Here is a 17,215-nt window from a genome sequence, read left to right on the forward strand (position 1 = left end):
TTGTATTCTGCTACATATTTTTGGTAAAAAACCCCCCCAAAAAGCGTATTATAATTGGTTTGTGCAAAAGTTATAGCGTTTACAAACTACGGGATAGATTTTCGGACTTTTTATTTATTTATTTCTGTTTTTATTAGTAATGGCGGCAATCTGCAATTTTTAGCGGGACTGCGACATTGCAGCGGACAGATCGGACCCCTAACTGACATTTTTGACACTTTTTGGGGACCAGTGACACTAATACAGTAATCAGAGCTAAATAATATACATTGTTACTGTAAAAATGACACTGCCAGGGAAGGGGTTAATACTGGCGGTGATCTAAGGGGTTAAATGTATGCCTGTATGCTTACTGACTGTGGGGGGGAGGGGTGGGTTGTGTGACAGGCACAGACAGATCGCAGTTTCAGCTTAGCTTAAACTGCTGATCTGTCCCTGCCTGTCTGACAGAAGATCCGCCTGCTTTGTTTACATAAGCAGGCGAGTCTTCTCTTAGTTTCCCGGACGATTGCGGGAGGGCAGCGGCAATCTCCACCACTCCTCCTGCGGCCCGCCTCCCGTTGTGACGAAACCAAATGCACTCCAGTCACGTAGTACTATTACAGCGGACGGTCGGCAAGTGGTTAAAGAAGTATGGGAAAGCAAAAATCAGTAGTACATGTTACCCTCATACCTCCATTACATTTTTTTTTCTTTCCTCAGTCCTTTAGTTTTTGTAGTAGAGGCTTTTGATTAGTCAAGAAACAGCCTCTAATGCCCCATACACACGTGCAGATTATCTGAAGACTTTTGTCTGCAGACTTACCTTTTCTATGTAGTGCAAGGGCCTGCCGGATTGCATATAAATTGAAAGTGTTTAGGTTTGACCTCATATTATATGGTTTTGGTAAGTCTGCAGACAAAAGTCTGCAGATAATCTGCACGTGTGTACGGGGCATTACTGTTCTCACTCAGTTTAACAGTTTACAGGGGGTGGATACAGCTCCGCAATCCAGCCCCTCTTTCAGCTCCTCCCTCTCTTGGGCATGTGGCCATGCTTGGTGAAGAGGTGCACACCCAGCTCCAATCTAGAGCGAGCACACTCTTCACGTGCCTCTGTTTCCATGGCAGTATGTCCCCAGCTAAAACCCGGAAGCAAAGGCAGCATGACATAAGCAGTAGGATCAACAGATTATCGGCAACACCAATATATCGGGGGCCGATATGCACTTTCCCCGATATATCGGAATCGGCCCCTGAGGTTACCGATATTGCTGATATTTAGGGAACGTGCTTGTACCGTGGTGATGCCTGCAGCTAGAGGCATCACCCCGGTACCGGTGTCCATAGGCGACGGTCGGCTGACTTGTAATGACAACCGATGCGACTGAGAAGCCGCTCGGTTGTCATTACAAGGAGCGGATGTCCCCCCTCCCACCGCCTTCCGTGGCTAGCCCGGGTCTCCCCAGGTAATGCATGATAAGTCGAGAACTCCACATGATCCAACATTGTAGTGTGAGTGCAACGCATGACAAGCAGAGAACTTCACAAAATACAACATTGTAGTGTGAGCAACGCATGATCGGCAGAGAACTCCCCATGATTCAAACATTGTAGTGTTATTGCAACACATGACATGCAGAGAACAATGCAAGACAAGCAGAGAACTCCCAATGATCCAACATTGATGTGTGAGTGCAAAACATGACATGCAGAGAACAATGCATGACAAGCAGAGAACTCCCCATGATCCAAAATTGATGTGTGAGTGCAACATAGGACATGCAGAGAACAATGCAAGACAAGCAGAGAACTCCCAATGATCCAACATTGATATGTGAGTGCAAAACATGACATGCAGAGAACACCACATGACAAGCAAAGAACTTCACATAATACAACACTGTAGTGTGACCAATGCATGACCAGCAGAGAACTCCCCATGATCCAACATTGTTGTGTTATTGCAACACATGACATGCAGAGAACAACGCATGACAAGCAGGTAACTCCCCATGATCTAACATTGTAGTGTGAGTGCAACGCATGACAAGCAGATAACTCACAATGATACAACATTGTAGTGTGAGTGTAACACATTACAAGCAGAGAACTTCACATAATACAACATTGTAGTGTGAGCAACGTATGACCAGCAGAGAACTCCCCATGATCCAACATTGTAATGTTATTGCAACACATAACAAACAGAGAGCAACACATGACAAGCAGAGAACTCCCCATGATCCAACATTCTAGTGTGAGTAACACATGACAAGTAGAGAACTCCACATGATTCCACCTTGTAGTGTTTAACACAAATCCAGTATAATGCACTGGATTCCTCCTTGCAGTGTGTGTCATTTGTTGGTGTATACAGGGCAGCATGTATTTCATGTGTTGGTGTATACTGTGCAGTGTGTGTGTCATGTGTTGGTGTATACATTGCAGGGTGTGTGTCATGTGTTGGTGTATACAGTGCAGGGTGTGTGTGTCATGTGTTGGTGTGTACATTGCAGGGTGTGTGTCATGTGTTGGTGTATACATTGCAGGGTGTGTGTCATGTGTTGGGTGTATACAGTGCAGTGTGTGTGTCATGTATTGGTGTATACAGTGCAGTGTGTGTGTCATGTGTTGGTGTATACATTGCAGGGTGTGTGTCATGTTTTGGGTGTATACAGTGCAGTGTGTGTGTTATGTATTGGTGTATACAGTGCAGTGTGTGTGTCATCTGTTGGTGTATACATTGCAGGGTGTGTGTCATGTGTTGGGTGTATACAGTGCAGTGTATGTGTCATCTGTTGGTGTATACATTGCAGGGTGTGTGTCATGTGTTAGTGTATACAGTGCAGGGTGTGTGTCATGTGTTGGTGTATACATTGCAGGGTGTGTATCATGTGTTGGTGTATACATTGCAGGGTGTGTGTCATGTGTTAGTGTATACATTGCAGGGTGTGTGTCATGTGTTAGTGTATACAGTGCAGGGTATGTGTCATGTGTTAGTGTATACATTGCAGGGTGTGTGTCATGTGTTGGTGTATACAGTGCAGGGTGTGTGTCATGTGTTAGTGTATACAGTGCAGGGTGTGTGTCATGTGTTAGTGTATACAGTGCAGGGTGTGTGTCATGTGTTGGTGTATACATTGCAGGGTGTGTATCATGTGTTGGTGTATACATTGCAGGGTGTGTGTCTTGTGTTGGTGTATACATTGCAGTGTGTGTATCATGTGTTGGTGTATACAGTGCAGGGTGTGTGTCATGTGTTGGTGTATACATTGCAGGGTGTGTGTCTTGTGTTGGTGTATACATTGCAGTGTGTGTGTGTCATGTGTAAGTGTATACATTTCAGTGAGCATTCCAGCATTATAGTGACCTCTCTCTCTCCCCCAAAAAGAGGCTCTGAAGAGAAGAGCTGCTGCACAATCTGCAAAAGGCTGGGAGGGATGGGGGCGGTGCTGGCAGTGATGGGGGTGGGGCTGGGCAGTACTGGGCAGGACAGGGGCGGGTTGCCTGAAAGCTAGGCTGGATTTCTCACAGAGGCCGACAACCTTTTCAGGAAGTGCCTGATAGCTGCCAAATTCAGCTCCGCAAGTAAAGTGTTGTCAGTGAAGAGACGGAAGTAGCTGATTGTCTGGCTCAGATTAGACTTTCTAAGATACACAATCAGCAAACCTGAAAATGAATAATATCAAAGCTAAACATATTTAACATACTAATCATGGGAAAATGTAAAATTTTGACTGGAATTCACCTTAAATGAAATATCTTTCTTTTTCTCTTTTCTTATTGCAGTGTATGTAGTACTCACCGGTGACTTGCAGAGCTCCTGTACTCCTCTCTATTGGCTGTTCCAGGCTGGGATGTTGCACCCTGCAGATATATTCCACGCCCTGATCTCTCTCCAAAGAGGGGGAGAAGGTCACACATGATTTACATCCATACAGCTTATTATTCTGTCTCTCTGTTGGTATATTATTAATTCTATACATCCCATCTGAAGACACAGGATACATTTCTCTGGATTGCTTGTCCTTTCTGAACCACGTCACATTCACAACATCTGGGAAGTATTTTGTTACTGCACACTGTATGGTGGCTTCTTCCCCGATCCTCAGGGGCGGGACTGACATCTCCACATTTGGCCTCCAGGGAAAATCTACACAAAATGAATGAAGGAGTAATTGTAATTATACACAACGTATATAGCTCACTACACATACTCTGTAATTAATAGAACCAAGAAAGTAAAGCCTCAAAATGTATATTTTATTCCTGATTTATCCCAAACACACCCATGCTAGGATCCTGTGAACAAATTTTAGCTGCTGTATCTTAACACAAAAAAATGCCCTAACTAAATCTACACAAACAGTGCTATATAAGCTGTACAGAGGTTATACAATCAGATTGCATAGTGAATGGCCATCTTTATACTGTACAAGTAAATAGGAGGGAGGGGATCGAGACACTTGGCTGTCAGGCCCCTGTTCACATCTCTGTGTAGTGGGAACTCCCATATAACAGCAGGTGTTTTGAATTGTTTCCGCTTGTCATGCAGAGGACAGTCTATTCACTTGAATGGGCTGCCCTACGTGCAAAAATCACCTCAAGGAAGTTTCAGAACTTTCTTGGAGAAGAAAGTGGTGCGTTTTTTACTGCGCTTTTTGGTGCAATCGCAGCATGTTTGTCATACAGCAATCACGCGCCTGCTACCAGCGATTGGGGTGCCATTACCATTTAACAGCAATACGAGTGTGATGTGCGTTTCCAACACATGAAGCAAATTGTTTTTATGCGACTTGCCACATGTTTGCAAATGCACAGATGTGAAATGAGCTTTATTGTTCTTGTGTAAATGCACCAATTTCAATTTCAGTCCCCAATCACACCTAGAGTAGTGTGGGAGCGCATGTTTTTTGCCTAATTTTCCTGTGAACCGCATAGGACAGCCCATTGATTTAAAAAAGCTACACTACACATGGCAAAGTAGCTCATGGGACATTTGGGAGTGTTGCAGTTTGCACGTTTACTGTGCGTTTTCTGCATTTGTCACTTCTTTTTTCACAAGGCAAAATGTGTGTTTGTTCTGTGTTTGGTATGCAATTAACAAATAATTAGGTGCAGGGCGTGAGCTAATCAGGTCAGCAGGAAGAAATTAAGGAATTTTTTATACAAACTGGAGGTTAAAGCCCCGTACACACGTACCGATCGTCGGCCGACGGAACGTCCTACAAATGTTCGCGGCTGGTGTGTTTGTTGTTTGTCTGTTGAAAAGTGCTCTAAACTTGCCCAGGACATTTGTCTTCCGACAGAAAATGACGTCACTACGTTCCACGCACGTTCGCCGCTACAAAAGAGGAAGTGAGTGTTTGGCCGTGACCCTTCTGGGCATCTCGCGCTGATTTCGGTAGCATTTGTTTGGTTGACGACATTTCGCTATTTTCCGAGACATCGTTCGAGAATTTATTATGGCGACCGTGAATTCGTCCGTTGCTGTCGTTAGTGTTGGAGTTTTGGCTCTGAGACGACGTACGAGCAATAGGAAGAAGAAGCGGACCTCCTGGACGAAAAATTGGTTGCTTAACCGTGATCAATTTTCTCATATGTCCTTGCTGAGGGAGCTCCAGGAAAATAATCCTGATGACTTCAGGAATTATTTGAGGATGACGGATCCCATCTTTTACCGTCTTCTTGCCCTGGTGTCCCCCTATATTCTGAAGCAGGATACTTGTATGCGGCTTGCAATTACTCCTGAGCAAAGGTTAATTGCGACGTTGAGGTATCTTGCAACAGGGAGAAGCCTGCAGGATCTGAAGTTCACCACAGGCATCTCCCCCCAAGCACTTGGAGTCATCATCCCTGAGACCTGCTCTGCCATCATCAAGGTCTTGCAGAAGGACTATATCAAGGTATGTTTGATTTTTTACATTACATTACATGTATTACTAGTTTCACCTGAATTATGATGTTTTTGGATGTACAGCAATTGACACAGGCCATTATTTGTAAACTACCCTCTGTCCGCATGCACATAGTAGTAAAGATGTAGATTATCTTTAACCATTTGTAAAATTACCCACTAACCACCCCACCATTCTCTCCTATGTGTCCCTAAACGCATTGCCTGTTAACAGTATGTCGAATTTATCTAATTTTATTGCTTTCCCTCAAACAATTATTCCTTGGCCAATGTTTTAGTACCTAGTTAATGATTTATCTAAAATACATCAGTCCATCCATTCCCACCTATGATTCTGTATGTTTATGTAATGATGTTAAAACCTTCACTGACCACAAGCCCTTATTGATGTATAAATGCCCAGTTTTACTTACCCATCCCCCACCCACATGCTAAATCTCAAAGTCAGCATATACCAAAGCTCAAGTTCAGAGGTCTTCAAACTATGGCCCACCAGTTGTTCACGAACTTCAATTTCCATCATGCCTAGTCATGTCTGTGAATGTCAGAGAATTACAAGGCCTCATGGGATGTGTAGTTCTGCAACAGCTGGATGGCCGTAGTTTGTAAATCTCAGCTCTAGCTGGTGAGTATAATGGGCCATACACACTAGAAGATTGTCAGAACAATTTATCCTTCCGATTTACCAAAACCAAATAATATGAGGTCCAACAAACACTTTCAAATCCTATGCAATCTGGTAGGCCCTTGCACTACATAGAAAAGGTATATCTGCACGAAAAAGTCTTCAGAGAATCTTCTAGTGTGTATGGCCCTTTACAATATAAGAACAATAGGAGGTTGAAAATAAATGTATGTAGATGTTACATCCCCATATCCAAACCTTTGCCTTCCTGTTGTATATTTTTTTAGCAAGTTGCATAAGGATTTAACAGACAACTGTGTGTGTAATTAATAATGTGATGTGCTCAAGCACTAATTTTATTTTTTGTATTTTTTCCCCACAGTTTCCTTCAAACGCAGAGCAATGGCTGGAGATTTCTGATCAATTTCTGGAGAAGTGGAATTTTCCCAATTGTGGGGGTGCTATTGATGGGAAGCACGTCCGCATTGTCCCCCCTCCGAATTCCGGCACATTTTATTATAATTATAAAGGTTTTTTTAGTATAGTCATGCTAGCCATAGTTAATGCAAACTATGAGTTTATTTTTTTGGATATTGGCAAAAATGGCCGCAATTCGGATGGGGGAGTTATTGATCAGACGGAGTTCGCTCGTCGTCTAAAGAACGGCACTCTGAACCTGCCATCCAGGGAGCAAACTGTTGAGGGTATGAGCTTTGTGTTTATCGCAGATGAGGCTTTTGCGCTTGGGGAGCATCTCATGAAGCCCTACCCTCAGAGGAACCTCACCCCAGACCAAAGGATTTACAACTACCGGTTGTCCAGAGCTCGCAGAGTTGTGGAGAATGCTTTCGGGATAATGGCCAACCGGTTCCGGATATTCCTGACGTCCATAAACCTGGCACTGTACAAAGTGGATAATGTGGTCTTGTGTTGCTGCATTTTGCACAACTTCCTACGCAGGAATGCACAAAATTATGTATTGCAGCAACTGGATACTGACCCTGCTATGCCAGGTACAAGTGGAGAGGCCCAACCTTCTAACCAAGTGGAGTCCATGCCGTCAATGGAAGTTGGACGGTCAGCATTGGCATCACACAGGGCCCGTCAGATCCGCCAGGAATATCTGGACTATTTCGTGGGGAGAGGAGCTGTGTCCTGGCAGCAATCACTGTCACAAACACATTAATCTTGTTAAAGATTGGACACACAAGATAAATGTCAGAGATATATTATTTTTCAACACATTAAACAAAAATTGCAATGATTCTGTATTGTGGATTATAATCATTTGGGCACATATGCCAAACACAATTATTTGGGTTAATCATGTGTTATATATGTGTGACTTTGGAAGGGTTAATACATTCATCAGTGTGTTTCTTGACTGTAGTCTCTCACCAGCTGATCCAAAGTGATGATGGCCATGTGTTATTTTTTAGCCAGTGGTGTAAATACAAGGGCCTTCTGCACCCCACAAAATGTACACAAACCCTGTCACATTGAGAACTAGGTCACACCCAAGGTTCATCTAATGTCACCTTACATTGGTGTTCATTGTCCAGAAGTTGCCCATACTATATATTTCAGATAATACATTAGGGTATTAACAAAGTACCTACATCTGTTATGTTGTGTTCATTTATGACATCCTTCTCACTGCCCACCAATGTTAGGATATGTCAGTGTTATGTGAAACTTGATCATTGTTCATCTCAAAGTGTTGTATATATATAGGTAATGGAAAGTGAACTAGAGCAACGAACAAGCAATACACTATAGATTACACTGATCTCCCTACACTGATTGCTACTGGCAATATCAATGCCATATTGAATCCTAGGACTGCTAGTACCTTGAGTGTTGAGTCACACTTATGCGATGCGGGAAGTCTGCGACTTTGCAGCCTTCCAGCATTGCATAAGGGTGACCCGCCACTTACTTTTTCCACAGGATTGTATTCCACAAGTGTTAAGCACTGTGCGATCCAATCCAGATACATCAGAAATAAAGGGTCATGTGCGACTTGTATGCGTGTTCAGTGCGAATGTAGCCATACAAAGTGTATGTCTCAATTCACACTGCACATCTGATGGCATGTAATATCGTAGCGCACTGCTCCTTTATTACATGCGATCAGATGTTAATGCGAAAATCAGCTATACAGTTTGTATGGCTCAATTTGCACTGCACTCGCACAAAAGTCGCACATGATGCATTTATTCAGCCGCATCAGGATAGGATCGCACAGTCGTTCAAACTTGTGTGATCCGATCCTGTGTGAAATGTCAGATCGCACTGTGATATGCGTTAAAACTGGGGGTATCTTTAACATTTCATTGACACCTCCAGCAACTTGCATATGGCAGTGTCCAAAATGCTTTCATTAACATGTAAATATGTGAATAGGACAGCCATCATACATTTAGTGCTTCTTTACACAGCTTTAGACCTCGACCCCCCAACGAAAGTCTAATAAAGAATTGAACACACATTGTTGAATGTAAAAATGTTTTAGTATCAAACATTCACAGGGTTAGGGTTAGGGTTAGGGTTAGGGTTAGGGTGTTGGAAAGTGCTTTTCCCAAACTTGGGTACACTCTTTAACATCTGAGTGTCATAAAACTGGCATAAAATATTATATAAAAATGGGAACATCCCAATACAAACAGTAAAAAATTTTAAAATAATTTTTTTTAAAATTTGGCAAGCATGTCCACAAAATCACGCATCTTTCCTTGCAATGCCGTTGCAGTCTCTTTTATTTGCTCGAGGTCTGAGCAGCATTGAAGAGCCTCACGGGTCAATTTGGCCAATGTGCAAGTATGTAATACATGATCTGGAAAATAAAATACAACGGAGTCAATGTGAATCACCTACATGAGGTCATAATATAGAAACATTTGGTGTGCAGGTAATCTTTAAATTCCTCTCGAGTTAATACCTACCCTGTTCTTATGCTCTTTTGCCCTGGGCTCTTCATCTTCCTCCTGACCTCCTCCAATGCTGTTGCTGATGATTCTGCCGGTCTCCTGAGCTTACTATATATTCATTAGGGGTGTGAACGCATGATGACGTCATTGTGAGGGCATGGTTGTAATGTATATATATTAAGATGCAGAGACCAGAGACGGGCAGAATGCACGGCAACAGCATTGGAGGAGGACAGGAGGAAGAAGAAGAGCCTAGGGCAAAAGAGCAGACAACATAAGAGCAGAAGATTGGACAGCAGAAGACTGGAGAGGAGAAGATCCAAAGAGCAGAGTGGAGAAGACCGGATGAAGATCTTTAAGAACATTTCATAAACGTCTCCTGTCGTTATTCACATACACTTCCATTTATGTGGTTAATGTGTAGGGGTACTATGTACCCCATACCCATTCACATAGTGATTGGGGTCTGGGATCTGGGGGCCACCCTTTGTTAAAGGTTGCTTCCAAAGTCCTAGGAACCCCCTGGCCGCATGACCCCCCAAAACCACCAGACAGGGTTGTGGGGATGAGGCTCTTGTCCTCCTCTACATGGGAGTAAGGTGCTTTTGGGTGTGCGGTGCAGAGGCCCCCTGGTCCAAAGCAACAAAACCCCCCCATGTTGAGGGCATGTGTCCTGCTGTGGTCCAGGGGGTGTTTGGTCCGCTTGCTCGTTCTCTTTCCTGGCCTGACAAGCTGCATGCTTGTATAAGGGTCTGGTAGGGGTTTTGGGGGTAACCCACGCTGTCTTTTTGTTGTGGGCATACCCTCAAACTCAATACCACACACAAAAGGCCTGGTTGTGAACTTGGGGGGACACCCACGGTGGGTTGTTCAATTTTTTGGTGTAGTTCCCCCTCAAAAATCTTCACAACGCAAGTGGCCCCGCAAGTCAGAGCATCCTGATCCGACTTACGGTGCGACTTCCATTCAAATAAAGAGGCTCCCATAGGGAACTAGTGTTGTAAATTGGAGGCTAAAAATAACACTGATAAAAATCATTCTGCAAAAACCTACGTGGGCACACAATTGGCTCTTGGACACTTGGTCCTGGTTCCTCCACAGTTTTGGAACTGGCTTCCATGCTGCTTGGCAAGTTGCCAGGAGATTGGGCTTCTGACCTGGCTGGGGATGCCACATCCTGGCATGATGCAACATCTGCAATGTAAATTTGTAAGGGAATACAAGAATATAAGGTTAAACAATCATTGCAAATACACATATTTCTATGATCCCACTACACAAAAATCTGTGACTACCAACCTTCTTGTTGCTCTGGTGTCTCATCACTTGTTGGCTCCACCAGGATTATTTCCGGAATAATGTCTTCATCTACATAATACAAAACATTGGCCATATCATAAAAGTCACAAGAGGTACATTTGTTAGGACATGGTGCCCTGCTTGATAGCTCTTTTAGTAACAAATATGAAGACATGTACATGGTTATCTACGAAAAATATGGTACATTAATGTTTGACAGTGCATAGGAACCAATTACCTTTAGTGGAATCTGTGCCACCTTCTGTGCCCATGTCCTCATCTTGTTCGGCAACTGCCGATGGAGCTGCCAGACCTCTCCTCCTCCTTTCCCATAGTTTGGCACGGAGTTTACGTTTTTCTCCTATTTAAAGGTTTGAATAATAATCTGTGATTAATAGGAATGTTTGCTGAGAAGATTCGTGCAGGAAAGAACGTTCGTTGCAACACAATACATATATTTTTAACTATGGCTTCCTGACTTTTAATGTCATATACTAAAACATCAACAATAGATCGATCAAATCACGACATGACAACTAAAATGAGTAATCTAACTTTTTACATAGACATTATAATCTAGACATGTTAATACAACATACACAAAATTATAAAAAACATATTGCATGATTAAAAAAATAAAGAAAAAATAAAACTTACTTTTTTTCAAAATCCGATGGATTTGGGAAAGCTGATCCTGCTCACGGTGTTTGAGGTCAGACCACCGTTTCCGAATCTGATCTTTCGATCGCTCGACACCGAATTTTTTGACCAAACAGGCCACCACCTTGTCCATGATGCCATCTTTCCTGGCATTGGGCCGCTCGTAATTAGCCAACTTGCCATCATAATCCATTTTTTCTAAAATGGAGACCATCTCCACCATTTCTGGCTTTGACATGGGTGTAGCCCTTGATTTTCGGGTGGCCCAATCACTTCGGCCCCCACTTGATGAACTCTGAGATCTTTCAGACATTCTTCTTGATTAAAAGATTGTTCCTCTGCTTCAGGTGTGAGTGTCGCATGTAGGCCTGATCTTCGGCACGTACACACCCCTGCACAAGCCCGCCACTGGAGGAGGAGTTGACGCCTGCGCTGTATTTAAAGGACGCCAGATCGTTCGGCCGACGATTCGCTAGCGGACATATCGAGAGTTGGAGCACGATCGAGCGGCGAATCACGACTTTTCCCCACAAACAAAGGTACGACTCTTTTAATAGAAAGTGTGTGTTTTGGGCCCTATACAGCTTTTATTAGGAATATCTTTATTATGTGCCAAAATACATGCTCTTTTAATATGTTTTGTGTTGTTTTGTGTCTTGCAGGCATATACTGTCCTGCAATATGGTGGACAATTTCACCACCCACAACTTTCTCATCAGTTTCATTGATGAATTCAGGCAACTGCCCTGTTTGTGGCAAGTCAAGTCCGCAGATTATAAAAATAGAAAACTCAGAAAACAGGCCATGGAACATTTGGTGGCCTTCTACAAGCCCGTCTGTCCTGGGGCAAATTTTGATTATATCCGCAAAAAAATAAACAGTATTCGCACTGCCTACAGGCGGGAGTTAAAAAAAATAGAAGATTCCACCCAGTCTGGAGCAGGGGCACGGAATGTATATGTACCACGGCTGTGGTACTATGATAACATGCGGTTCCTGGCAGACACCATGGAATCCAGGCCGTCAATTTCTACGCTGCCTTCGACTTCGGCAGAGGGCTCAGTGTCTGTAGATCCAAGCCAGGATGAGGATTTCCTGGAGGAGAGTTTTACTCAGGTATGGCATTTCACAATATATTGTCTGCTAAAATGTAATCATGTAACAAAATTATAAGCTAAACCATAATTGACCCTTTAGGTAAACGGGCATAGCAAGGGGTTGGCATGACAGGCAACCGCCAGGGGCGCAGGCCAAGGGGGGTGGGTCACAAAAACATTGGCATTGTTTTATTGTTTATTTTAACAATCCACTCAGCCTGCACACCCCAGAACCCCCAGTTTGCAGGCGGATTCATGCAGGTGTAAAACATTGAGAGCAGCTTCATGCAGGTGTAAAACATTGAGAGCTGCTTCATGCAGGTGTAAAACATTGAGAGCAGCTGAGCCAAAAGACCAGGAGACTGAGACTGCCTCTCACTGCATCCCCAGCACACCTCTGGTCTTACAAACACTGCTGCATCCCCAGCACACCTCTGGTCCTAACAAACACTGCTGTAGCCTCAGCATTCCTCTGGCTCAACCTTTTTTAATACAAAACTAACAGCTCCTGCAAATGATCCATCCATCCTTGCTTCCATGTCTCTGGTCTCTCACTCTGGGTCAGCAAGGCAGGTGGCTTCCTTATTCATGTTTCCCTGCACTGCTTCACCCTCAATGCCCTACATCAAGTCCTCTGCAAGTTCAGGCCCCTCTCTCTCTGCAACCCCCTCCTCTCTCTCTCACACCCCCTCTTTCTCTCCCTCTCTCTATCTCTCAACCCTCTCTTTCTTTTTCACACCTGAGACAATGATTGCCCACTAGAGAGCTCTACACTGGGCAAACAAGGGGCAAATTAGAAACTTTTAATGCCCTTTAATTTTTTTTTGGGGGGGTGGGTTACAGTTTTACATTGATCTTGGGGGGGGGGGGTTGTTGCCAAATACAGCTCCTCAACAAGGGCACTGGAGACCCTAGATACGCCACTGTATGTAAAGTCTGCTATTTGTTGTAATAATATAACAAACATGACTTTTTATATACACTATAACATTCTAATCAATTGTTCATTTCATCAACAGGGAAGTGTCACTGAGGAGGAGCCAGGTTGCAGCCAGGAGCCTGGGGAGCCTGCGGAGCCTGAGGAGCCTGTGGAACTATTTCCACCACCACCTCCTCCTGCCAAACGGAGGCAAAAGAGGAAGCACGTGGATGACATCACCGACGAGTTTATCCAGGAGGCCACCATAGCCCTACGTCGGAAACCGGAGGCCAATGAGTCCTTCGGCAACATGACGGCAAAAATTTTAGATAAGGTGGACCTCAGGCAGTGTCAGTATGCCAGAAAAATCATCCTCGATGTGCTGCAAAAGGCTGAAAACGGCATACTTAATGAGCACAGCCATGCATGCCAGGAGCACCCGTGCCCTCCACCTCCACCTCCACAACACCCACCACCTCGCCAAATGCCACATGGCCAGTGGCAATATGGCCAGCAGGATCCAAACCTGCCCTCATGGCAACCTGATTTCAGTTACCAGCAACTTTAATTTTTGTAACCCCCTATTATTTATTTTACCCCTGTTTGCCAGTTTCTAGTTTAATTTTGTCCAAATGGACCTTTTTTATGTTTAGTTATACGGAAAGTATTGATGTTTGCTTTGTTTTTTTTTTGCTGAGATCCAAAAAATAAAGAAAATTGAAATTAAAAAATGGCCTATCTGAATTTGTTAACATGTTTAATATTGTGCATAACCTGAAAAATATGTTTTAGACATTAATTCATACAAGAATAAAGGGTCATATCAATAGTTAGATCTTTGGTGTGAAAATACAAAAATAATGGTGAAGAGTTCAAATTATTTAATTATAAAATTTGATAGAACAGATAGAATAGACAAACATTATCTTCATCATAACAGAACACATGCCTTTTTATTAGAAAAGTATGGCATTATGAGCAGCATCTTCCTTCTTCTCACATTTATCAAGATGAGCATGTGCTCCGCATTTCACCTATTTCTTGGACTTCCGCGAGCCGAAAGTTCTTTCTGAATAAAATGTTGAGTTTACTAGAGAAAATTCTTCCGGGAACTCATTTGGTTTGATCATGCGTGTTGGGATTTGTAGCTGTGTGTCGGCAGAATTGTGTACTGACAGGCGAACAATCGTCCGTTCTGGTGTCGGCATACAAAAATTTTCATGTTTGCAAGAAAGACTTTTGTCCGCGGATTGTGCGCAGACATCTGTCGGAGGCACCATACTAACACGCGTACAATCGGCAGATCCTTCGTCCACCGACGTTTGTATGACGACGATCGGTACGTGTGTACGGGCCTTCAGCCTCCAGTTAGGAGGCCCCCTAGGACATACTGAAAGCTTTTTCTTTTCTGCAAAAGAGGTACATTAATGGTATATCAGTGCATAGGAAGGATGGAATAAAAAAAAAAAAGGTGAACTAGAACATTTTCAGCAACTACAGAAAACCTCCTACACTTTAACCCTTTCACTGCCAGATCCACTTTTAAAACTCAGCTGGCCGGACCATTTTTGCAATTTTTTCTTTGCTTCCCCCCCCCCCCCCCCATACATCTTTCAGAGTTTTTAAAAGACTTACCAAACCATATATATATTCTGAAAGCACATGGCCAGTAGAATGAAAGGTAGGTGCTACTGATTTTAAAGGCTACGCTGTATTTGTGCACATGTTTATCAAAACATTTTTGCTAAAAATACAATAAAATTATTATTACCAGATAAAAACACAGCAAATTTTACAAAATTCCTGCTAAATGTAAAAGCTTAACCTGAATTAAGTTAATAAATAACAAATATTTAAAAAAAAAAATATTTGTAAATTTAAAATTGCGCCTTTTTTTGAAATGGTGAAAATCGAATGTACGCAAAAATATCCAAATTTCTCAAAAAATCTGAAGGTTTTAATTTTTCACTTACAGCTTTCAGAGTTCATAAAAGACCCCCCAAACTATATAATTATTGAGAGCACATGACCTGTAGAATCAAAAGAAGGTGCTACTGATTTTATAAGGGCCTGCGATATTTGCGCAAATATTTATCAAATCAATACTTTCACTAGAAATACACTAACATCATTATTAGCAGATACAAACACAACAATTTCACAAAATGCCCACTAAATATAAAAGCTTAGCCTGTATCGAGTGAATAACAAATATTTGTCAATTTTAAATTGTGCCTTTTTTGCGAAATGGTAAAAATTGAACGTATGCAAAAATGTAACATCCAGAATTCTCTACAAATCTGGAGCTTTTCATTTTTCACTTACACCTTTCAGAATTCATAAAAGATTCCCCAAACTATATATTTTCTTAAAGCACATGACAAGTACAATAAATAGAAGGTGCTAATGATTTTTAAGGTCCCGCAATATTTGCGCAAATGTTTATCAAATCAATATTTTCGCTAAAAATACACTAAAATCATTATTAGCAGATACAAAGTTTCACAAAATTCCTGGTAAATTCCTACTAAATATAAAAGCTTAACCTGTATTGAGGTAATACATACCAAATATTATTTAACTTTAAATTGCACTGTGACGGGAGTCACTTTGGTTGGGGGGCCTGTGGAACCAAGCTTACCTTAGAGAGGTTGGGAAATCCCTGTCTCAGCTCCCTAGGCCCCTCTTAAGTGTAGGTCACCCTGTGTCTATTAGGGACACAGGGTGACCAAGGAAATGGACAGCTACCTAATAGGCAATGAGAATATGGTTTGAATTACTTCATATGGGGCAGTAATAATTATCAACTATATATCTCAATAAGTATATGAAGACTTTTCCTGGCTTTTTTGATTCTGAACATGTTCATTGAAAAGAGCTAATCACACTGGCCTCTGTTCCATGTTCTTTAATGTCAGAGACGGATAGTCTGTCACTGGTGGTCTCTTCCTATTGTCTGTGTATTAAGGTGTCATGTGTAGTCTGTTAAGCCTGCCTGTCCCATTGTTAATTGTTAATGAACTCACATATTGTTTCTGTCCAGATGGCTAGATAAAAAGTTCAGGTTAATTCTATTTCTGTACACAATTTCATCTGCACGTGACCTGATGGGGTAAATTGATCAGGAGGGGGAGGTCCACATGTGTGCATAAATTGTGTGAGACTGTTCAATAAAGGGGTTAGTTGTTTTTAGATACATACAAGCTAAACTGTCAGTTAGTTTTGTATGGAGGGCAGCTGGAATATCTGGTATCTATGGTCAAGACTGTAGGAAGCTGTATACTGACAGAAGCCCACAAGCAGGTTGTGGGGTCGTGGTTCTGTTACATGCACCTTTTTACGAAATGGTGAAAATCGTAATTATGCAAAAATTTCTCTAAAAATCTGGAGGCTTTAAGTTTTCATTTATAGCTTTCAGAGTTTGTTAAAGATCCCCCAAACCATATATTTTCTGTAAGCACATGGCTGGTAGAATAAAAAACAAAAAAGGTACTACTACTTTTTAACCACTTTACCACTAGAGGATTTTGCTGTCTTACGTCTGGGCCACTTTTTGCGATTCGGCACTGTGCGACTTTAACGTACAATTGCGCGGTCGTGCGATGCTGTACCCAAACTAAATTTGCGTCCTTTTTTTCCCACAAACAGAGCTTTCTTTTGGTGGTATTTGATCACCTGTGTGATTTTTACTTTTTGCGCTATAAACAAAAAAAGAGCGTTTATTTTGAAAAGATAACAATATTTTTCACATTTTTTTATATGAAATTCCCCCCCAAAAAATGTAAA

The 17,215-nt window shown here is 42.3% G+C and overlaps 1 protein-coding gene across 1 annotated transcript in view; it reads right to left on the reverse strand.

Annotated features, from left to right (window-relative positions):
* The window catches only part of LOC309558535 (uncharacterized protein), a gene marked incomplete at both ends in the record, with an annotated part of 302,626 nt that overhangs the window by 2,196 nt on the left and 283,215 nt on the right, over nt 1–17,215 (reverse strand). Inside the window, 3 exons of the mRNA XM_082261614.1 lie at nt 1,057–1,121; nt 3,528–3,651; nt 3,788–4,135. Of these exons, the coding sequence (XP_082117740.1) occupies nt 1,057–1,121; nt 3,528–3,651; nt 3,788–4,135 (537 nt within the window). The remainder of the gene's footprint in view (nt 1–1,056; nt 1,122–3,527; nt 3,652–3,787; nt 4,136–17,215) is intronic.

Source organism: Pelophylax lessonae, assembly GCF_965119305.1.
Source record: "Pelophylax lessonae genome assembly, chromosome: 6".
NCBI classification, from domain to species: domain Eukaryota; kingdom Metazoa; phylum Chordata; class Amphibia; order Anura; family Ranidae; genus Pelophylax; species Pelophylax lessonae.